The 24,011-nt window shown below is 41.1% G+C and overlaps 1 protein-coding gene across 1 annotated transcript in view; it reads left to right on the top strand.

The window, feature by feature from the left end:
* Nucleotides 1-24,011, top strand: part of LOC105707733 (DNA polymerase theta-like) — an 83,064-nt gene that overhangs the window by 45,135 nt on the left and 13,918 nt on the right. Inside the window, exons 4-8 of the mRNA XM_064374688.1 lie at nt 1,970-2,093; nt 5,623-6,130; nt 6,923-7,102; nt 9,920-10,050; nt 12,296-12,452. Coding sequence (XP_064230758.1) covers nt 5,809-6,130; nt 6,923-7,102; nt 9,920-10,050; nt 12,296-12,452 — 790 coding nt within the window. The 5' untranslated portion in view covers nt 1,970-2,093; nt 5,623-5,808. The remainder of the gene's footprint in view (nt 1-1,969; nt 2,094-5,622; nt 6,131-6,922; nt 7,103-9,919; nt 10,051-12,295; nt 12,453-24,011) is intronic.

Raw genomic sequence — 24,011 nt, 5'->3', positions numbered from 1 at the left:
TAGCGCAAATCTGCAGCGTGGATAGGAGTCAGGCCCCGGCAGAAAGGGTAGATGGTGGTGCACAGCCCACACTGACAGCGTCTGTTTGTCCCTGAGATATTCCTCCAAGGAGGGGGCAGCTGTGAGTTATCAGCCAACACAGCAGCCAGGGGTTGGGTCAATCACCCAGTGAAAGGGATCTGGGAAGGGCAACATCATACACTGTAAATGTCTGCTTGTAAAAATATTGTTAAAAGACTAAAAGGTGAGATGGCCGCTTCTGGGAAGATGAAGCAGACATGCTTTCCCCTGTTCCTCCTGATAACTGCATTAAAAGCCCTAAACATTATATGTAAACAAACACAAGAAGATTCTGAAGGCAGACCTGGGGACCCAAAAAACTAAACTTTCGTGAATTTCTTGTTTCTGTGTGTTTTTTTTTTTTTTTTTAATATTCCAAATTGGAAGCTGGAGTTGCCAGCAACCTGGAAATGCCAATGAAAACAAACCAAAAACACACACACACAAAGCCACAAGAAAAGCCTGTTTTCTCTAGTCCAGGGACAAGGAAAGGTCAGCCAAGCAAGAGAGAAAACTTTTTTTTTTTGAGATGGAGTCTCACTCTGTTGCCCAGGCTGGAGTACCATAGTGTGATCTCGGCTCGCTGCAACCTCTGCCTCTTGAGTTCAAGTGATTCTCCTGCCTCAGCCCCCAGAGTAACTGGGATTACAGGCACGACCGTACACCAAACTAATTTAGTATTTTTAGCAGAGACAGGGTTTCACCATGTTGGCTGGGCTGGTCTCAAACTCCTGACCTTGTGATCCACCTGCCTCGGTCTCCCAAAGTGCTGGCATTACAGGCATGAGCCACCACGCCCAGCCAAAAATACATTTCTGTTGTTTATAAATTATGCAGTCGGCTGGGCGTGGTGGCTCACGCCTGTAATCCCAGTAATTTGGGAGGCTGAGGCGGGTGGATCACTTGAGGTCAGGAGTTTGAAACCAGCCTATCCAACATGGTGAAACCTGGTCTCTACTTAAAATACAAAATTAGCTGGGCATGGTGGTGCATGCCTGTAATCTCAGCTACTCGGGAGGCTGAGGCAGGATAATTGCTTGAACCTGGGAGGCAGAGGTTGGAGTGAGCCAAGATCGTGTCACTGCACTCCAGCCTGGGTAACAAAAGCAAAACTCCATCTCAAAAAAAAAAAAAAGGAAAAAAAAAAAAATTACGCAGTCAAAGGAATTTTAATACAGCAGCCAAACTAAGACCAGATTATGTATGAATGTGGAAGTCATGGGTTTGTGTTCTTACATATTCAGGTAATTTAGTCTTTTGTGGGGATTCATTCTTTAGTTTTACCACCTTCAAGTTGGCTTTCTGATGTTTTAACCTAGACCTTTGAAGTTATTTCAACTGTGCTTTCATCCCCATCCACAAGTAAGCTATTGCAACTAGTTCCTTCAGGCATTGTGGGAAAATTGATCTTTGTCAGAGTCCCTTGTTAATTTAAGCCCCTTATTAAAAGTTTCTCACTGAAGCCACCTGAATTCAAGTCAGCCTCATCCCTTGGTTGCACTGGTGGTTTTCAATTCCAGCATGTCAGAATACCTGGGGAGCTTTTACGGCACATCAGTGCCTGCACTCCATCCCAGATCAATTAACTCAGAATCTCCAGGGGTATTATAATATTTTAAAAGCTCCTCTGGGATTCTAACGTGTTCCACTAGACTTGTTTTAGTTGAGAATCACTGGATTTCAAACACAAAATCCCCTTAATTAGCATCTCCTTTTTTCTGGGTACCTTAGATCTAATCAGTACCACTCTTTTTCCACATTCATTGTTTATTTTCCAGCTCTTTCTTTTTTGCCCTTTGGCAAATCACTTCCACTCACATGAGAAACAGAGTTTTCAGTCTGGGCAGATAATTCTGTTTTAGTCAATTCACAAAAGTAGTTTGAGTAATTGTTTTTATGTTTGAAACAGGGTCACAGGGGATTGCAGTGGTGCCATCAAAACTCACTGCAGCCTCAACCTCCTGGGCTCAAGAGAACCTCCTGCCTCAACCTCCGTAGTGGCTGGGGCTACAGGCATGTGCCACCACTCCTGGGTAAGTTTTAAATTTTTTTGTAGAGATAGGGTTTCACTATGTTATACAGGCTGGGCTCAAACTCCTGGGCTCAAGTGATTCTCCTGCCTTGGCCTCCCAAAGTATTAAGATTATAGGTGTCAGCCACTGTGCCTGGTCTAGTTTGGGTAAATTTTAATTTTTCCATATAACTTCTGAAATTTCCATGGCAAATCACTCTTGATAACTTACAAAAAAAATCAGATGATGTTTTTGAATGTACATCAATTATTGTTATTTAAGGGGTTTTTTTCCTCTTGTTTTTTTGGTTTTGTTTTTATTTTTTTATATGAAGTTTCTCACTGTCACCCAGGCTGGAGTGCAAAGGTGTGATCTCTGCTCACTGCAACCCCGCCTCCTGGGTTCAAGCAATTCTCCTGCTCCAGCCTCCTACCACCACACCTGGCTAATGTTTTGTATTTTTAGTAGAGATGAGGTTTCATTGTGTTGGCCAGGCTGGTCTCAAACTCGTGACCTCATGATCCACCTACCTCGGCCTCCCAAAGTGCTTGGATTACAGGCATGAACCACAATGCCCAGCCTTTTCTTGTTTTTAGCAATATTAAACTGAAAAAGAAACCACTTTGAATATGGCACACCTTCCTTGACATTCTAACTAAGCTGATTAAAATCAGGGAATCCTTTGTAGGACAGAAATGTCAAACACATTTTAGAGGATTAAGAAAAGCTCTTGACCCAAAGTTTTCCATACTGATGCCTGCTGATCCCCCTGGGGTCTAGAGCATGGATTATGGGCTTTGGGGGATAGGAATCTGGAGTTCCTAGCTGGGTGAGAGGTAAGATCTAAAATTCTCTGCATAGGCTGGGCATGGTGGTTCACACCTGTAATCCCAGCACTTTGAGAGGCTGAGACTGGTGGGTCACGTGAGGTCAGGAGTTCTAGACCAGCCTGGCCAACATGGTGAAACCCTGTCTCTACCAAAAAATACAAAAATGAGCTGGGCGTGGTGGCACGCACCTGTGTCCTAGCTACTCGGGAGGCTGAGGCAGGAGAATTGCTTGAACCTGAGAGGTGGAGGTTTTAGTGAGTTGAGACTGTACCACTGCACTCCAGCCTTAGCAACAGAGTAAAACTCTGTCTCGAAAAGAAAAAAAAATATCTCAAGGCTGGGCACAGTGGCTCAGGCCTGTAATCCCAGCACTTTGGGAAGCAGAGGCAGACAGATCATTTGAGGTCAGGAGTTTGAGACCACCCTAACCAACATGGGGAAACCCCGTCTCTACTAAAACTACAAAAATTAGCCAGGCATGGTGGCAGGTGACTGTAATCCCAGCTACTCGAGAGGCTGAGGCAGGAGAATTGCTTAAACCTGGAAGGCAGAGGTTGCAGTGAGCGGAGATCGAGCCACTGCACTCCAGCCTGGGTGACAGAGCAAGACTCCATCTCAAAAAAAAAAAGAAAAGAAAAGAAAAAAGAAAATGTTAAGCAAGTTGCCCAAGATCTCACAGCTACTAAATCTTCAAACCAAGACTGGCTGCCTCCAGAGTAGTACTGTCAACCCTTAAGTTACACAGCATCTGAGAAAGTTCTTTCATGATTACAATCTATCTCGTGTGTGTGTGTGTGTGAGACATAATCTCACTCTGTTGCCCAGGCTGGATTACAGTGGCATGTGATCTCGGCTCACTGCAACCTCCGCCTCCCGGGTTCAAGCAATTCTCCTGCCTCAGCCTCCCGAGTAACTGGGAGTAACGTGGTGCCCGCCACCATGCCTGGCTAATTTTTGTGTTTTTATTAGAGTTGGGGTTTCATCATCTTGGCCAGGCTGGTCTTGAACTCATGACCTTGTGATCCACCCACCTCAGCCTCCCAAAGTGCTGGGATTACAGGCGTGAACCACATGCCTGGTCATCCATTTTTTTTTTTTTTTTTTTTTTTTCTTTTTGAGACAGAGTCTTGCTCTGTTGCTCAAGCTGGAGTGCTGTGGCACGATATCGGCTCATTACAACCTCCGCCTTCCGGTTCAAGCGATTCTCCTGGTTCATGCAATTCTCCCACTTCAGCCTCCCGAGTAGCTGGCATTACAGGCACCCACCATCGTGCCCGGCTAATTTTTGTATTTTTTGTAGAGACAGGATTTCACCATGTTGGCCAGTCTGGTCAAAGTGCTGGGATTACAAGCGTGAGCCACTAAACCCAGTCAGATCTCTTTTATTTCTTTGATAGTACTCTATTCATTTCTTATTTTTTCTTTATTTCTCTTAAACAGGTAATTATTATTAACAAGTACTCTATTCATTTCTGCCTGAGCATATGGCACACTTAATTATTAACTGATTTGTTTAATGTCTATCTCATTCTCTAGACTTTCTCTTTGAGAGCAGGAACCTTTTTTTTTGGGACAGAATCTCACTCTGTCGCCCAGGCTGGAGTGCAACGGCAGGATCTCGGCTTATTGCAACCTCTGCCTCCTGGGTTCAAGCAATTCTCCTGCCTCAGCCTCCTGAGTAGCTCGGATTAACAGCCGCGCTCCACCAGACCTGGCTAATTTTTGTATTTTTAGTAGAGACGGGTTTTCACCATGTTGATCAGGCTGGTCTCGAACTCCTGGCCTCATGATCCGCTAGCCTCAGTCTCCCAAAGTGCTTGATTACAGGCGTGAGCTACCGCGCCCGGCCGACGAGAGCAGAAACCATTTTATGCCGTTTCACTGCCATACCCAGTAGCTAGCTTACAGTAGATGCTCAATAAATAGTTGTCGATTGCATAAAAGGCCAAGACAAAATGTTTCATTCATGGAGTAATGTCGCCATCTGGTGGAAGTTTAAAATATTATCATTTAAATCCCTTAAATTTTCTTCACGGAAAGAATTGATGGTTCTAGTGCTATTTTTCAGATTGTATTGAGTAGTTTTTTTTTTTTTTTAATTGAACTGGACCTTTTGAGATTTTTAGTGCTCTAGAACTGCACAGTCTCTCCAGGTCAGGTTTGGGGCCTACTAGGTTTGCTTGGTGAAATGAATTGTGCACCTAGGTCATGCATGGTCACTGCTTTACGTTCAGAACCCGTTCGCTTCCACTTTTACAAAAGAGAGTACACAGATTCCTTTCTAAGCTCTTGGATCATAACGATCCCTGAGGTACATTCAGAACCCCTTCCTCGCGGCGTTCACACAGGTGTCTCAGGGGTCTGTCGGCCAGCAATCCCCAATTCCTTATCACATATTCTTCACAATGCATGCTGGCTAAAATGGAAATTGCTTTCAGAAATAGCCCTGCTCTGCCATCATACACTAGGAGAAAGGGGAAAATTATGCTCCATTAGAAACCCTAGGCTCTCTTGCATAATGTTTCGCAATGTGAAATAATTTTTTAAAAAATACCAACACGTTAAGAAGAGCTACTTCCCTGACCTACCTACTAGGGACAGCCCACTTTATGAAGTTAGCATGGCCTTCCCATTCAAACCAGAAATGGATAAAAAGAGAAGGATAAGTATGGTTATAACTGTAGATTCTGTGTTCTTCCTCTTTAATCTACGTCTCATAGTAACAGGAGGCCGGAAGTCTTAGACACCAGCGAGAGCCGCTCCTTCCCCACGACTCTATGGCTTTCCGCTTAAGTCTCATATTCACTAACAACGGAGAGTGGAGGCCGGAAGTCAGACACCAGCGAGAGCCGCTCCTTCCCCAGGACTCTATGGCCTTTCGGGTTACTTAAGCCACGGAGAACTCTATGATTCCGGGGCGGGCCGGGAGGTTTGAGTTTGAAGACAGGCGGGAAGATGATGACAGCACCTGTCGGCAGGCCAGGGTTCTCCCGAGTGGGAGGACGCTGGGACTGTGGCTTGCCCTGATCGTCCGAGAAGGGTTTGCCATGAAGCTTCTGCGTCGGAGTGGGAAACGGCGGCGTTCAGAGTCAGGCTCAGATTCGTTGTCGGGAAGCGGCGGTGACAGCAGTGCCAGCCCCCAGCTCCTCTCCCGGACCGTGCTGAGCCCGCCGCCGGGCCTGGGTCGCTGCTTGAAGGACCGCGGCCGTCAGTCAGCCGCAACTGCAGGTGCTTCGGGAACCCGGGAGGCCGCGGGCGACGGGGGCAGCTCCGCCGGGCCATGGGTCGGGAGGTGTCCTCCCCCGACGGGGCTTCCTTGATTGCATACCCCATTGGGCTTCTATTCCCCTTCTCTGTGACTCGGGCCTGGTGTGGCAGGTCACTTTCTGTTCAGACATACGCGTGTTTCAGTGGTCGCCTGGTATTAATGTTACGTGGCTTCTGGGTCTTTCGACCTTTAGAGAAACAATTTCCTAGTTAGCCAAATACCATCACCTGTTGGAGGGCTCGCTCCTCATAGTACCCAGTGATCCTTACAGATCCTTAAGACCGGATTGTTGGGCCTGGAGGATAGCACGGGCTGTTTGGCGTCCAGGGATTCGTAATGAGATTGATTGGGTATCTGGTGGCTGTCTACCCAATTTAAAAAAATCGTTAGTTGTGCGGTGGTCATGGAACTAAAACTTACAAATAGAAACTTACCTAACTAAGCTTTGTAATTTTTCCATATTGTCCTCTTCCCCCCACTCCACCCGTAATTCTAAGACTTTATCTACTGCGTATTGCACAGGGGGTTTTGTTTGTTTTTTTGTTTGAGGCTTGTAAGGAATTGTTTTTATCATATGCCTTAAATAACAATTTATTACTTTTCTATACGTGGTCAGTTTCTCATAAGATTGTTGAATTCAGGATGTGCTTTAAATAGCTTCATTTCAACACAGGAATTCCAACACACAGTGAAGGGCTAACTGTAAACTCATACATTAGAAGTAAATTTTAATTTTTTCTCTTTCCTAAAAGGAGAATGCAAGCCTACCACTCCCGACTGCCAAATAGACAAGCTACTATTGGCAAATTGGGGACTTCCTAAAGCAGTTCTGGAAAAATACCACAGTTTTGGTGTAAAAAAGATGTTTGAATGGCAGGCAGAGTGCCTTTTGCTCGGACAAGTCCTGGAAGGAAAGAATTTAGTCTATTCAGGTATCCAAATTTATGTAAACTAATTACTATTTTTAAGATATGATGCAAAGAGTAATCCATTGAAGTAGTTATGGTTCTTTTAAAAGGTGAATGAGGCGGTGCTTTAAAACTAGAGAAAATCTTAAAATATGTGTAAAAAGTGGAGTTTTATTTATATTTAAATTACAAAAGTTTTATTATATGACTATGCGGGGGGGAAGCAAGAAAAATGACAATTTAAAGAGCGGGAAATTCCACTTGCCATCATCATGCTCAACATACATATATCCCAGTGAGTATGCAATGGGAGATATAAATCTGCTCTTCCCCCATTTGATCCCGGTTGCTTTTCAGGGTATGAATATTATACCGTGAATGTTTGTTAATTGATACATATATATTTTTTTAGACAGAGTCTTGCTTCAGGCTGGAATGCAGTGGCTCTATCTGGGCTCATTGCAACTTCCGCCTCCCGGGTTCAAGTGATTCTCCTGCCTCAGCCTCCCAAGTAGCTGGGATTGCAAGTGTGGACCACCAGGCCTGGCTACTTTTGTATTTTTAGTGAAGACAGTGTTTTACCATGTTGGCCAGGCTGGTCTTGAACTCCTGACCTCAAGTGATTCACCCACCTCGGCCTCCCAAAGTGCTGGGATTATAGGTGTGAGTCACCACGCCCAGTCATAAATTGACCTGTTTGTGCAAGGTTATATATACAAATAATATGTAATATATTTTATAAAATTTATTTAAAAAATTTATGTGGGTTTTCAAGGGCAACTATGACATACACAATTTTTAACCCTGCTTCCTATGCCACTTAAATCTTTTGATAAGTTACAATTCCTTTGTGTCAGTTTTCTCTGAAATTATGAGTCACAGATTTTTGGCTGTAAGGGAGAATTAATAACTTGTCAGCAGATATAAGTTGAGGCAGTGGAATTAGACTGGTTGGATTTGAAAACTCTCACTTACTGGCTATGCAGCCTCACAGATCACTTAGGAAGAGTGAGAGAGTGTCTATGTGTTGGTGAGTATGTGTGCCTTGGTAGTACTTAGGGAGGATTACATTATTTCATGTATGAGAGCTCAGAAACTTTTTGGCACATATAAAGTACTTGTATTGTGAAAGGACATTACAAAAAATAAAATATAAAATACTCGTAAATGCTAAGAAGTCGTAGTTAGTGGCAATGGCATAATGGCTTGACCATTTCAATTGCTTGAAACTGAAACTTGGGTATCATTCAGAACTTTGGTCACCAGCTTATACAATTAATCACCAAGTCCTGTGGCTGTTACCTCATATATCTCTCGCTTCTGACTCCTTTCTGTTTTTAGGTCCATTGCCTGGTACAGCTCATTATCATCTTTCTTCTAGGTTATGCAGTAGCTTTGAAACTAGTTCTTCCTTTTCCTCTGATCTTGGCCTGCTCCTACAGCCAAAGTGGTCTTTTTAAAAAAAAAATTTTGTTTGAATTTTTTGTAGATATGGAGGTGTCATTGTGTTGTTCAGGCTGATCTTGAACTCCTGGGCTCAAGTGATCCTCCCAAAGTTTTGGGATTACAGGCATGATTCACTGTGTCCAGTCCAAAGTGATCTTTATAAAGTACAAATAAGATTTTATCACTCCTTTTCATAAAGCTCATCAGTCTCTGCATTGCTTTCAGGACAAGGTTTGAACTTCTTAAATGGTGGGATTGTAAACCCTTCTTGTGGCACTTTCATTATCTCTTCTTTTACATCCCTGGAGTACTTTATACTCCATGCTTACTAAATTACTTACTGTGTCATCTGAACATGCCAGTCTTTCTTCTAGGCCTTTGCACCACATGCTGTTTCTTAGGCATGGCGTTCCTTTCCTCTTAATTGTGTTTTGTTTTTTGTTTTTTGTTTTTTGTTTTGAAACGAAGTCTTGCTGTGTCACCCATGCTGGAGTGCAGTGGCATGATCATAACTCATTGCAGCCTCCGCTTACTGGGTTCAAGTAAGTCTCAAGCCTTAACCTCCCAAGTAGCTGGAATTACAGGCACATACCACCTCACCCTTCTCGGCCTCCCACATTGCTGGGATTATAGACGTCAGCCACCGCCCCCACCCTCCTCTTGTTTTCTTTCTTCCCTTCTCATAAGATTCCTTACAGCTCCTTTTCCTCAAATTTTTTTTTTTTTTTTTTTTTTTTTTTTTGAGACAGAGTCTTGCTCTGTCACCCAGGCTGGAGTGTACTGTCACCATATCAGCTCACTGCAAGCTTTGCCTCCCGGGTTCAAGCAATTCTCCTGCCTCAGCCTCCCGAGTAGCTGGGACTACAGGTGCCCACCACGATGCCTGGCTTTTTTTTTTTTTAATTTATTTTTGTAATAATAGAGATGGGGTTTTATCATGTTGTCCAGGATGGTCCCAAACTCCTGAAGTGATCCCCTGGCCTCGGCCTCCCAAAGTGCTGGGAATACAGGCATGAGCCACTGCGCCCAGCCCTTTTCCTCAACGTCGATCACAGTTCCTATCATGATAAAGTCGTTCATCTACTTCCTCGAAGCAGGCCTTTTAACCATTTGGTAGTTAAAGGAAAGGATCTTTAGGTATCAACTAGATACTCAATAGTATTCATCATATGTTGTTGTTATAAAGATTTGTATACACTGTTTTTAGTGAAACTATTTAGACAGCTGGTTTAAAGTAAAGGGCATTTCAGGGTATAAAGGTTTAAATGCTGTTGCGGCCTTAGTGATAGATTAGCCTCAGGCGCTGTAGTACTACACATTGCTTAAAACATTTATTAATGAAGTATGCCAAATATTACTTTTGTCTTATAATCTTGTGTTATAATCATGTTTTAGCTCCTACAAGTGCTGGGAAGACTCTTGTGGCAGAATTACTTATTTTGAAGCGAGTTTTGGAAATGCGGAAGAAAGCTTTGTTTATTCTTCCCTTTGTTTCTGTGGCTAAAGAGAAGAAATACTATCTCCAGGTAATGTTTTTTACTAAGTTTGAAATAGTGAAAGGCTCAATATTGGCAGCCTTGGCTTCATTCATTTGAAATAGAATTATAAAAGCAAGTGGAAAACAAAGTTTGTTTATTGCGTCCCATGTAGCTTTAAGAGGTGACTGCAGGCCAGGCACGGTGGCTCACGCCTGTAATCCCAGCATTTTGGGAGGCCGTGGTGGGCAGATCACCTGAGGTCAGGAGTTTGAGACCAGCCTGACCGTCATGGAAAAACACTATCTCTACTAAAAATACAAAATTAGCTGGGCATGATGGTGTATGCCTGTGATCCCAGCTACTTGGGAGGCTGAGGCAGGAGAATTGCCTGAACCTGGGAGGTAGATGTTGCAGTGAGCCCAGATTGTGCCATTGCACTCCAGCATGGACAACAAGATCAAAACTCTGTCTCAACAAAAAAAGAGGTGACTGCTAAAAGCATTAAAAATTCACAGAAGAGGGCTGGGCGTGTTGGCTCATGCCTGTAATCCCAGCACTTTGGGAGACTGAGGTGAGTGGATCATCTGAGGTCAGGAGTTCGAGATCAGCCTGGCCAACATGGTGAAACCCCGTCTCTACTAAAAATATAAAAATTAGCTGGGTGTGGTCACCCACACCTATGATCATGGCTACTTGGGAGGCTAAGGCAGGAGAATCGCTTGAACCCAGGAGACAGAGGTTGCAGTGAGCTGAGACTGTGCCATTGCACTCCAGCCTGGGCAACAGAATGAGACTCCATCTCAAAAAAAAAAAAAAAAAAATTTGTTTTAAATTTACTGAAGTTAATTTTTAAAAAATTATTGCATCAAGCAGAAGGGGCCATCAAATCAAAAGAATAACTGGTGAAAATTGCGCAAAAATGTGTAAACCTTGTCTTAGGAGATAAACAGAATACTTTAGCAAATAGACATGCACATTGAGAATGAGCATGTAACTGAACAGTAGGACTAGACTGAAGCATAGAAAGGAAAGAATGTTTAAGGAAGCATATCCATGGCTGGGTGTGGTGGCTCATGCCTGTAATCCCAGCACTTTGGGAGGCCGAGGCGGATGGATCACCTGAGGTCAGGAGTTAGAGACCAGCCCGAGTAACAGTAACATGATGAAACACCATCTCTATTAAAAAAAAAAAAAAAAAAAAAAAGGAAGCATACTCTGTTCTAATTGAGGGCCATTTAGGAATATTTAGGGGATGAAGGTCAAGATCCATTGGTGCTTATGTAAAGCTCCAGGTGTGTGATCTGTTCTTCTGTTCTGCAAAAATGACTAATAGTTTACATCAACATGATGCTCACAGTTTTTAGGGCATTTTCACAACTACAATGTTTTATTAAAGGGAATAAATTTACTGTTGTGATTTCTGCAGTAAAAAATATGTGCTCTTGGAATGGAAAGATCGGTATCCTGATTGTTAAAGAAATGTGGGTTCTAGTCCCAGTTTTGCCACTAACTATGTCTTTAGGCCAGGCTCGTAACCTGCTGGGCCTCGTTTTTTTTCATGTGTAAAATTAGGATGTTAACCCTTAGCACTGTGGGTTAACTCGGCAAATGCTCAGGAAAATTTTATTGAATGAACAACTCTAAATTTCTGTGGTTCTATAAATCTTTTTAACAGTTATTTCAGAGGCCAAATAGCCAACAAAGCTGGTCCTACATGGTAGCATCTCTCAACTTAGACCCAAACTAACAAAATGATGAAAGGATCCTTTTTATTGAAAGGTATGTTAGTTAAAAGTTAAACAAACAAACAAAAATTACTATAAAAGTCCCACTGAATTTTACCTTTAAAAACTTTTCTTCCGATTACATTAAAAAATTGGTCATTAGTAGGATAATGAGACTATTTTTCTCGTGAGGTATAAATTTACTTCTTCAAGCGTTATAGCTAGTTTCTTGCTATTTATTAGATTAAAAATGTTAGTGCTTAAGGTAGTTTTTCTCCCATTTTAATTCCCATAAATAGCTCTTAGAACTTTTTAGATTATTATGCTTTCATTAAAATGGTATAGTTTTATTTGACTCTTAACAGAAATCTAAGTTTTGCCAGTTCCAAACTTTATATTTTTAGCATGTGATTCTAAAAAGAACCAGTGTGTCCTGGCCAGAAACAACTGATGACAGTAATCTGATAGATGTCTTTAGATACTTATGTCTATGTTCTGGGATAGAACTTGTTTATACCTCTTGAATTTCAAGTTTTTTCACCTGTATTGTTTCTTTTTACTCAATTCAGAGTCTGTTTCAGGAAGTAGGAATAAAAGTAGACGGTTATATGGGCAGCACCTCTCCAGCAAGGCATTTCTCTTCCTTGGATGTTGCAGTCTGCACAATTGAAAGAGCCAATGGTCTGATCAATCGCCTCATAGAGGAAAATAAGATGGATCTGTTAGGTGAGAAAGTTAGAAAAGAAGTAAATACTTTCCGTTGCTATTTTTGATGGAATGAAGTGGAGCTGTTGTGATTTCTGTAGGTCCCATTTGTTTTTCTGTTGTCTACTGTCTACTTCTAAAGGTGAGAATTGGCATCTGTAATGTTAGGAACTCTGTGTTTATAAGTTTTATGTCCTGCTGCTGTTATTGACTCCATTACGTTGCATGTTTGTACTTTACAAAACGTAGAGGATATCCTTGAGCCCTCAATAATTTCTCCTTGCTTCTTTCTTATCTAAACCTTACCAGGAGTAGAAGGAAGCCTGCTGGGCCAGATCTGTCATTTTTGTAGTTAGTGTATATGTGTTTTTGTTATTATATTCTGGTGCTATGATGTCTATTTTGGGCTTGGACCCAGAGGCTACCATTTAGCATGGAAGTAGTAGGGACCTGCTGAAACCGATACTGTATTTGAGCTTGGGGTTCTGGGAAGATTTTCCATCTTAATGCATTTTTTGCCATTATGGAAAGGCCGTTATGTAGAGGTAGCAACAGCAGTAGAAGGATTGCAGCTGCAGAAGTAGCAAGAATATCAGCTGTTTATTGAGAGCCTGGTGAACTTAAAAATACCATGGTAAAGTTATGGTAGGGTAGGGGTGGAGGGTGGAAATCAAAGCTGAGTAAGACATGGGCTATGCTCTATAAAACTTGGAGATAAAAATTGCAATTGATTTGTATCAGAATTGTCTTATCACTTGTGACTCCATTGGACTTTAAATATTTTGAAAGTTGCAATAGACCCCTAGTAAGTGCTATTTCCAATGTACCCAGCACAGTGCCTGGTACATAATAGGCAGAATAGTTTTTTTTTTTTTTTGGTGAAGAAATGAGTAAGCATTTAAACAACTCCTCAGACAGTTCAATTTTGGAGACAGCTTACTGATAGGAAAAAGAATATCATTATGTGTCATTAGGAAGTTGTCTATTATCTCCTCAAATTCCTTTTCACCAGAAAGTTGTCTTTTGGTGGGGAGAATTTGGGGTAGGGGTAACACTAGTACATGTGGAAACTATGTTGTTATGAAAATGTTTAAAGAAAGTATTGGTTGATACTGAATTTTCAGTAATTCTTAAGAATTATTGCAGGTATATACATTGGTTAAATTCTCCAAGTAGCGAAGGACATTGTAATCATATTTATGTTTTGCAGTAGGGTGACTCACCAGCCTACCATATTAAAAAAAAAAATCTCTTAAAATTATCTTTTCCTACGGGACCATGTCTCTAACAACCACAGGAAAAGTATTTCAGATTAAAATAGATTTTAGATTACTTTGTAAACATTCTTAATTTTCTGACTTCTCACCCTTTCAGTGTATATATTTTTGTTACAGATTTCTAGAAATCCAGGTTCTGTATTTGTCATTGGTATATATAATTTAAGTAGTCAGGCTAATTTTGAATAATAGTATTTTTTTAGCCCTCACTTCTCAGAGGCAACTACCTTTTAACTCTTCTAGCTTTTTATTTATTTATTTTTTTAAGATGGGGTTTCACCACGATGGCCAGGCTGGTCTTGAACTCCTGACCTCAGGTGATCCACCCACTTCGGCCTCCCAAAGTGCTAGGATTGCAGGCGGGAGCCACCGTGCCCGGCCCTCTTCTAGCTTTTTAAAAATGTTTACAGCAGCATCTCTAACTGTGGCTACTTAATTTTTTAATTTTAGACTTTATATACTGACTTTTACTATGAAAGATGATCTCGCTTTCTTTTAAATTCTTTACTCACCGCTACCCAATCTTCTCCTCCCTTCTCTGCAGTCTCTCCTTATTCTCTCATTATCTTCCCATTCTTCAAATAGAGTTAGGTTATAATTTTGCTTAGATCATTATTCAGTGTTACACTATTGTAACTGTATAAATAACATTAGTAACTGGGCTACAGCATAATATGATTACTTTTGCTTTTCTAAACAACTTTTTGTTTTCTCTGAAATTAGTAACTGTCTTTTTTGTTTGATGGCTTGGTTTTCCATATACTTACGGCTAATGTATCCCTAGCCTATTCCCTAGTTGTGTATTCTACCACATTTGCTATTCTACCAGTCATCTTCTTGAAGATTTTCCTAAAGCCCTTCAAGTTGTTCCAATCTAGATAAGTGGTTAATCTATATATGTGCTACATAGCAATCATCTTGGGATTCCCTTCCCCTATCCATTTTTTGACCACATGTCTGTGTTAATTTACCTTCTCATTTTGGTGGGAATATCTTCCAGGAACTTCTACTTTATTTCAGTGAGCACACATAGGTATAAAGTTTTTGAGGACTTGCATGTCTGAAAATGCCTCATAATTATTTTTTTCTTTTTTTTTTAATTTTTGAGACAGAGTTTTGCGCTTTTTTCCTTTTTTTTATTAATTTAATTTGTTTTTTTCGCACTTTCACCCACGCTGGAGTGAAGTGGAGCAATCTCGGCTCACTGAAACCTCCGCCTCCTGGGTTCAAGCGATTCTCCTGCCTCAGCTTCCTGAGTAGCTGGGATTATAGGTGCCTGCCACCACTTCTGGCTAATTTTTGTATTTTTAGTAGAGACGGGGTTTTACCATGTTGGCCAGGCGGGTCTCAATTTCCTGACCTCAGATGATCCATCCGTCTTGGCCTCCCAAAGTGCTAGGATTACCTGCGTGAGCCACTGTGCATGGCCTCCGTAATTATTTCACGGACTGTCCAGGTCTAAGAGCCAAAACTGGAAGTACTTTTCCTTCAGCCTCAGTGCTGTGAAATTTAATACTGATGTGTGTTGGTCTATTTTTAGTCGTTGTGCTGGGTACTCAATGGATCTTTTCAAAAAATTAAGGGAGAATTGAACACATCTCTCTTGTGATAGAATAAGCAGATAACTATCTCCATCTTAAATCACTTGGGATATAGAAAATATGATTAATCAGCAAATTTGACCTAATGGATATATATTGAACATTTACCTCAAAACAGCAGAGTACATGTTCATTTCAGTTACACATGAAACATTTATCAAAAAGTTTTCCATATGCTGGACCGTAAAGCAAGTCTTAACATGTTCTAGTGGATTCATATCATTTGTTTTCTAACAACAGTGAATTTAGCTATAAGAAAAGCATAACTAGAAAATGTCTACATGACTGGAAATAAACACGTTTTTGACACATTTTTAGGTCCAAAAAGTAATCACAACAGAAATTGGAAAATAGTTTGAACTGAAAGTATAATTAAAATGTCTCTTAACAAAACTTGTGAAGGGTAGCAAAAGTGTTTTTTTTAGGGAAATTGATAGCATAAAATGTTCATATTATTAAGGAAGAGAGACCGAGAATCAATTATTTAATTATCCATCCCAATAACTTAGAAAAAAGGCCAAGCATGATGGCTGATGCCTGTAATCCCAGCACTTGGGGAGGCCAAGACAGGCAGATCTCTTGAGGCCAGGAGTTCGAGATGAGCCTGGCCAACATGGCAAAACCCTGTCTTTATTAAAAATACAAAGTTTGTCTGGGCGTGGTGATGCATGTCTGTAATCTCAGCTACTCAGGTGGCATAAGAATCACCTGAACCCTGGAGGTGGAGATTGCGGTGAGCCGAGATCGTGCCTTATTGCATTCCAGCCTGGGTGACAGAGCTAGACCCTGTCTCAAAAAAAAAAAAAAAAGTAATGCAACAGAAAGCTTGATAAAATGATAAAAACAGAGCAAAAAATGAAAGAAGAAAGTCACTATCCAGACATTTAAAAATTCTACAAATGAACAAGAAAAACACAACCCACTGTATCAATGGACAGAAAAACAGGCTTTTGAAACAGGGTATCCACGTGGTTCATACACATGAAGTGATGCTTAGTCTCATCAGCTATGAGGGAACTGTGAATTATTTCTTCAAAGAAATACTGACACATACTCTCTATAACTGCTAACATTAAAAAGATTGACAATACCAAGTGGTGATAAGATTGTGGAAAAACAAAACACATAGATTGTGGAGGTGTTACTTTGGAAAACAATGTGGCATTATCTATTAAAATAGGAGATAATCTGTGACTCAGTAATCTGTGACTCAGTAGTTTATTCTTAGGTATATACCCTAAAGAAACGTCTGTATGTGTGTACCAAAGGACATAACCAAGGATATTGTTAGCAACTCTAATTGTTAACTTTGTGTGTGTGTGTGTGTGTGTGTGTGTGTATTTTTTTTTAAGACAGGGTTTCACCATGTTGGTCAGGCTGGTCTTGAACTCCCGACCTCAGGTGATCCACCTGCCTTGGCCTCCAAAGTGTTTGGATTACAGGCGTGAGCCACCATGCCCTGCCAGTATATATCTTTTAATATTCTTTTCATTTGTTTTTTACAGTCAGGCAGATTTAGCCAGTTCTCTGTCTAATGCTGTGCAAATTGTTGGCATGAGTGCTACCCTTCCTAATTTGGAGCTTGTGGCTTCCTGGTTGAATGCCGAACTCTACCATACTGACTTTTGTCCTGTACCGCCTTTGGAGTTAGTAAAAGTTGGAAATTCCATATATTCCTCTTCAATGAAACTTGTGAGGGAATTTGAACCCATGCTACCAGTGAAGGTAAATCTATTTATTTATATCACTACAATTAGTATCTGTGTGTTTGATTTTTCTTTTTTTTTTTTTGAGATGGAGTTTAGCTCTTGTTACCCAGGCTGGAGTGCAATGGCGCCATCTTGGCTCACCGCAACCTCCGCCTCCAGAGTTCAAGCAATTCTCCTACCTCAGCCTCCCGAGTAGCTGGGAGTACAGGCGCGCGCCACCATGCCCAACTAATTTTTGTATTTTTAGTAGAGATGGGGTTTCACCTTGTTGACCAGGATGGTCTCGATCTCTTGACCTTGTGATCCACCCGTCTCGGCCTCCCAAAGTGCTGGGATTATAGGCGTGAGCCACCGCGCCCGGCCCTTGATTTCATTTTCTAGCAAATTGTTAACAATTTCTGAATTATGTAATTAGGAGTTACATATTCATTAGGATTAACATTAAGCTAATTGGTTTTCTCTTAAAGAATTGGTGGTAAGCTGGGCTTGGTGGCTGACGTCTGTAATCTCAACACCTTGGGAGGCTGAGGCAGGTGGATCACTTGAGGTCAGGGGTTCAAGACCATTCTGGCCAACATGGTGACACCCTATCCCTACTAAAAATATAAAAATTAGCTGGGTGTGGCGGTAGTCATCTATAATCCCAGCTTCTTGGGAGGCTGAGGCAGGAGAATTGCTTGGACATAGGAGGCAGAGACTGCAGTAAGCTGAGATCATGCCACTGCACTGCAGCCCAGGCAACAGAGTGAGACTCCATCTGGAAAAAAAAAGAAAAATATTGGTGGTGGTGGTAAGAGAGGAAATGTAGTTGTACCTTTAATTTAAATAAATAAATGTTTCCTGATATATAATAGAAACATTTAAAAAAAAAACTGATTTTGTAGCTTTTTCTTTTTACTAGGAAAAGATTTTCTTATGGTTTAGTTTACACCAACTGCTAGTGTGGAAGATCAACTTTTTGTTAAATGGTAGGTATAATACATAGTAGAGTGAAAGAATGTTATTTTTGCAGTCTGATACATCTGCCTCTGATAGAGATAGTTGATATGGCTGCAATACTGGTTAAATCACAAAACCTATCTGAATCTCATATATTCACCTATAAAAGAGGATATTATGATACTTATCTTGAATATTGTAAGAATTACATATGATTTTTAAAAGTTATCTGGCATCTAGAAAGCGCTTGGTAAATACGTACCCTCCCATACTCCCAAATACACTTCAATCCTGAGGTTAAAGAACTGATTCATTTACATTGGTGGAGTGAGGCATCTGCTGTCTCTATGCAGAGTTGTGCCTCTGCGTACTGAAACAGCTAAGGGTCATTTTAGAATGGGGAATGGGACTACATTTATGTTTCACTAACTTCCTAGGTACGCATTTGTAGCTTCTGCTTGCTTGCTGTTGAATCTTACTTGCTTTGCTCTGTGCTCCGTATTTCACCTGGCTATGCCTTGGTTACTTCAATACATTTATGTGTGAACACATTCATTTACTCTTCTGTTAATTTTTTTCTTCTTTTACCATGTCTGTGCCTCTACCCTTTTGAACCACTTACGCTTCTTACCTGGATTACTGAAACATTTCCTAATTGTTCTCTCTGCTTCTGACCTTGTCCCTTTCATTGTATGCTTACATCAGGAGCTAGTGATCTATTTAAAATGAGCATCAGATCGTGTTATCCTTCTTCTCAGAAACTTAAAATGGCTTTCTGTTTCATTTAGAATAAAAGCCAGTGTCTTCATAGTAGTCTATGAGGCCCTACGTGATCTACACCCCCCACCCCTCTTAGTGCTCTGACTCTATCTACTATGGTCCCTGTCACTTCCTTCACACTGGCCTCTTTGCTGTTTTTGTTTCAATATTCCAAGATTTCCTACCTCAGATTCTCTTTTTCTAGAATGCTTTCCCCTTAGGGTCATGAGTGTGGTTTATTCTTTCACCTTTAGACTTTTACTGAGATGTCACTGTCTCAGACCTTCCCTGGCCACCTTGTCTAAATTACAGTGCTCTCCCTTACATGATCTCTATTTCTTTTCCCTTGGCACTTTTCGAAACCAGACATACTATGTGTTTTACTTACCTTGTTTTTGTTATTCTCTGTCTCTTCCTACTGGAGTAGAAACATTATGAGGGTGGAACTTTTTTGTGCTTTGTTGGCTGCTCCATCCCCAGTACCTAAATCAGTATTTGACATATAGTAAATACTTGTTTAATGAGTGAGTAGATGGATGAATTAATCCAGTTATTAATAAATACATTGACATACTTCCAGTATGGATAATTTGCAGGGCTACCCCTCCTTTTTTTTTTTTTGAGACCGAGTATTGCTCTGTCACCCAGGCTTGAGTGCAATGGCACGATCTCCACTCACTACAGCCTCCATCTCCTGAGTTCAAGCGATTCTCCTGCCTCCGTCTGCCGAGTAGCTGGGGTTATAGGCATGCACCACCACGCCTGGCTAATTTTTTGTATTTTTAGTAGAGATGGGGTTTTACTATGTTGGCCAGGCTGGTCTCGAACCCCATGACCTCGTGATCTGCCTACCTTGGCCTCCCAAAGTGCTGGGATTACAGACGAAAGACACCGCCCCTGGCAAAACTCTTTTAATAGTATGTATTATCGTTGTGTTTTATATTTATTTAGTACCGATCGTCTTTGACTTATGATGGGGTTATATCCTGATAAACTCATTTTAAGTTGAAAATGCATTTAATACATCTAATTTACTGAATAGCCTACCTTAAATGTTCTCAGAATATTTTTTATTAGCCTATAGTTTGGCAAAATCATCTAGCACAAAGCCTGTTTTGTAATAAAGTGTTTAATATCTGATAATTTAATGAATACAGTGTTGAGAGTGAAAAATAGAATAGTTGTATAAGCACTCAAAGTATGGTTTCTATTGAATGCACACTGCTTTTGCACCATTGTAAAATTAAAAAAGATCGTAAAGTCCAACCATTGTGAGTTGGGACATCTGTAGTTTAATGTGTCTCTCCATGAGACTAGAACCCCCTAGACTACTAGGATCTTGACTTTCTTTTTTTTCTTTTTTTTTTTTTTTTTTTGAGATGGAGTTTCGCTCTTGTTACCCAGGCTGCAGTACAATGGCGCGATCTCGGCTCATCGCAACCTCCGTCTCCTGGGTTCAAGCAATTCTCCTGCCTCAGCCTCCCGAGTAGCTGGGACTACAGACGTGCGCCACCATGCCCAGCTAATTTTTGTATTTTTAGTAGAGACGGGGTTTCACCATGTTGACCAGGATGGTCTCGATCTCTTGACCTCGTGATCCACCCGCCTCAGCCTCTCAAAGTGCTGGGATTATAGGCGTGAGCCACCGCGCCCAGCCTTGACTTTCTTTTGACTCAGTTTTGTATCCCCATTGCCTGAGGGTTGGAGCTCAATAAATATTAGTTGAATGAATAGAAAGTGTTTCTTTCACTTGCATTATAAGGAGTTCATTTTTTTCTTCTTTCTTTTGTTATTGACTTTGTAACTGTTTTTTTTTCTTTTCTTTTTCTTTTCTCTTTCTTCGTTTTTTTTTCCCTTTCTCACTCAAATCTCAAGACGTGACTGATTTTTATTATGCCTTCGAGAAGAAACAGCTTCCCCAGAAAGGAAAATGAGTGCTTTTAAACTGATGTGAGAATCTGTTGACAGTACTACTGAAGTGGTTATTTATCTTTCCTTTTTAGGGAGATGAGGACCATGTTGTTAGTTTATGTTATGAGACAATTCTTGATAACCATTCAGTATTACTTTTTCGTCCATCAAAGAAATGGTGTGAGAACCTGGCAGATATCATTGCTCGAGAGTTTTATAATCTACATCATCAAGCTGAGGGTGAGTTATGGATGGAAAGGAAAGCATTCATGCTTAGTACATTTGCTTGAAAGTAACAGTAGTGGTTATATTAGCAAAAACATGGCTCTTGTTCATCATTGCCACTGCCTGCCCACTAGGTGGTACTCTTTTTTCCAAACTGTGCTTTTGAGATTTTTATATTTTTAGTTATTTTTAATTATTATACTTTCAGTTCTGGGGTAGATGTGCAGAATGTGCGGGTTTGCTACATAGGTATACATGTGCCATGGTGGTTTGCTGCATCCATCCCCTTGTCATCTACATTACGTATTTCTCCTGTTATCCCTTCCCAATCCCCCCACCCCCTGCTATCCTTCCCCTATCCCCCCCAGCCCCCAACAGGCCCCAGTGTGTGATGGTCCCCTCCCTGTGTCCATGTGTTTTTATTGTTCAACACTCACTTATGAGTCAGAACATGTGGTGTTTGGTTTTCTGTTCTTGTGTCAGTTTGCTGAGAATGATGGTTTCCAGCTTCATCCATGTCCCTGCAAAGGGACATGTCATCTTTTTTTATGGCTGCATGGTATTCCATGGTGTATATGTGCCACATTTTCTTTATCCAGTCTATCATTAATGGGCATTTGGGTTGGTTCCAAGTCGTTGCTATTGTGAACAGTGGCGCAATAAACATACCTGTGTATGTGTCTTTATAATACAATGTTTTATACTTCTTTGGGCATATACCCAGTAATGAGATTACTGGGTCAAATGATATTTCTATTTCTAGGTCCTTGAGGAATCAATACACTGTCTTCCACAATGGTTGAACTAATTTACACTCTGACCAACAGTGTAAAAGCATTCCTCTTTCTCCATATCCTATCCAGCATCTACTGTCTCCTGATTTTTTAATGATCGCCATTCTAACTGGCATGAGATGATATCTCAATGTGGTTTTGATTTGCATTTCTCTAATGACAAGTGATGATGAGCTGCTTTTCATATGTTTGTTGGCTGCATAAATGTCTTCTTTTGAGCAGTGTCTGTTTATATCCTTCACCACTTTTTGGTGGGTTGTTTTTTTCTTGTAAATTTAAGTTCTTTGTAGATCCTGGTTAGTAGCCCTTTCTCAGATGGGTAGATTCTAATCATATTCCATCCTTAGTATAGACTATGTACACACACACACACACACACACACACTCTTAGATTAATCAATCTTAGATTTTTAGAATACTGGATATATACTAAAGTTCTTTATCCAGGATCCATGGACTTTGAGAGATTGATCTTTGGAGCCCCTGAATTGTATGCAAAACTTCACATGTAGACATTTCTTTGGGGAAAGTAACCATATCTTTCTTTATATTTCCAAAGGAATGTGTAACTGAAAAGAATCACACACACAGCCAGGCGTGGTGGCTCACACCTATAATCCCAGCACTTTGGGAGGCTGAGGCGGGCGGATCATGAGATCAGGAGTATGAGACCAGCCTGGCCAACATATTGTAGATAGGGGAGAAATGCAAAATTTACATTCTATATAACTTATGATGTATACTAAAAAAAATGAAAACTTGTGTACCCACCACTTAATTTTAAAACTAGAACCCCAGCCCTTTTAATTTTTAAATAAAATTGAAAATGAGCCAGATAAGTGTATATTCTATGCACTGTTTTTCATTTGCTCATGTTTTTGTCATATATATTTACATATATTTTTATTATTTTTCCACTGACACATAATTCTAAAACATACATTTATTTATTTTCTTTTGTTCTCTTTTTGAAACAGGGTCTTGCTTTGTTGTCCAGGATCGGATGCAGTGGCATGATCTCAGCTCATTGCAATCTCTAACCTCATGGGCGCAAGTGATCCTCCCACCTGAGCGTCCTGAGTAGCTGGGACTACAGGTGCATGCCACCGTGCCTGGATAATTTGTTTGTATTTTTTTTTAGAGATGGGATTTTGCCACATTTCCCAAGCTGGTCTCACATTCCTGGATTGAAGTGATCTGCACACTTTGGCCTCCCAAAGTGCTGGGATTACAGGTATGAGCCACCATGCCCGGCCGTATGTTTACTTTTTATGAAAACTTTTACAAGTTCAAAAATTCAAAAGTCTGGGAAGTTTTTTTTTGAGACAGAGTTTCGCTGTTATTACCCAGGCTGGAGTGCAATGGCGCGATCTCGGCTCACCGCAACCTCCGCCTCCTGGGTTCAAGCAATTCTCCTACCTCAGCCTCCTGAGTAGCTGGGACTACAGGCTGCGCCACCATGCCCAGCTAATTTTTGTATTTTTAGTAGAGACGGGGTTTCACCTTGTTGACCAGGATGGTCTCGATCTCTTGACCTCGTGATCCACCCGCCTCGGCCTCTCAAAGTGCTGGGATTATAGGCGTGAGCCACGGCGCCCAGCCAAGTCTAGGAAGTTTTTAAACACAACATATAAGTATGTAAAGCTTTTACTACATTTAAGGAAGTTAAGGCTGGGTGGTGGCTCATGCCTGTAATCTCAGCACTTTGGGAGGCCAAGGTGGGAAGATTGCTTAAGCCCAGGAGTTTGAGACCAGCCTGGGTAACATATGGAGACTGTATCTGTACAAGTGGAAAAAAAAAAAAAACTAGCTGGGCATAGTGGCATGTGCATCTGGTCATAGCTAACCAGGAGACTGAGGTGGGAGGATTGCTTGAGCCCAGGAAGTCGAGGCTGCTGTGAGCCGTGATTGTGCCATTGTACACACACGTGATTCTGCCTGGGTGACAGAGTGAGACCCTGTCTCAAAACAGTGTTAAGCTCTTACTGGGGGAGAAGTTTACATATAGGGACAAAAAACAGAGGGTAGTATGTAATTACCAGATGAGTGCCAAAGAGGCTAGAATAATTTCACAGAGAAGTAGGTTTTTTTTGTGACAGGATTGGTGAAACCCTCTGATGCTGATACTGCTGGTTGGTGGTATACACCTTGAGCAAGGGTTTTGATTTTGGAGCTTTGAGTGGTAATCAGTATCCATGATATTGTACTTCCTTCAGCAGTTTCCTTTGATTCCCTGCCTGTCGGCTTGGTCTTACCCTTAGAGTTTCCTAGACTTTGGTGCACATTAGAATTGCCTGGGGAGATTTAAAAATTCTTCATGCCCAGGTCACATCCCACAGCAATTATACAATGATGTCCAGGATTA

This window comes from Aotus nancymaae, unplaced genomic scaffold, assembly GCF_030222135.1.
Source record: "Aotus nancymaae isolate 86718 unplaced genomic scaffold, 86718_ANA_hifiasm-v0.15.2.pri h1tg000011l, whole genome shotgun sequence".
In the NCBI taxonomy this organism is placed as follows: Eukaryota; Metazoa; Chordata; class Mammalia; order Primates; family Aotidae; genus Aotus; species Aotus nancymaae.
Note: the sequence above shows the minus strand (reverse complement) of the source record. Positions and strands in the feature narration are given on the sequence as shown.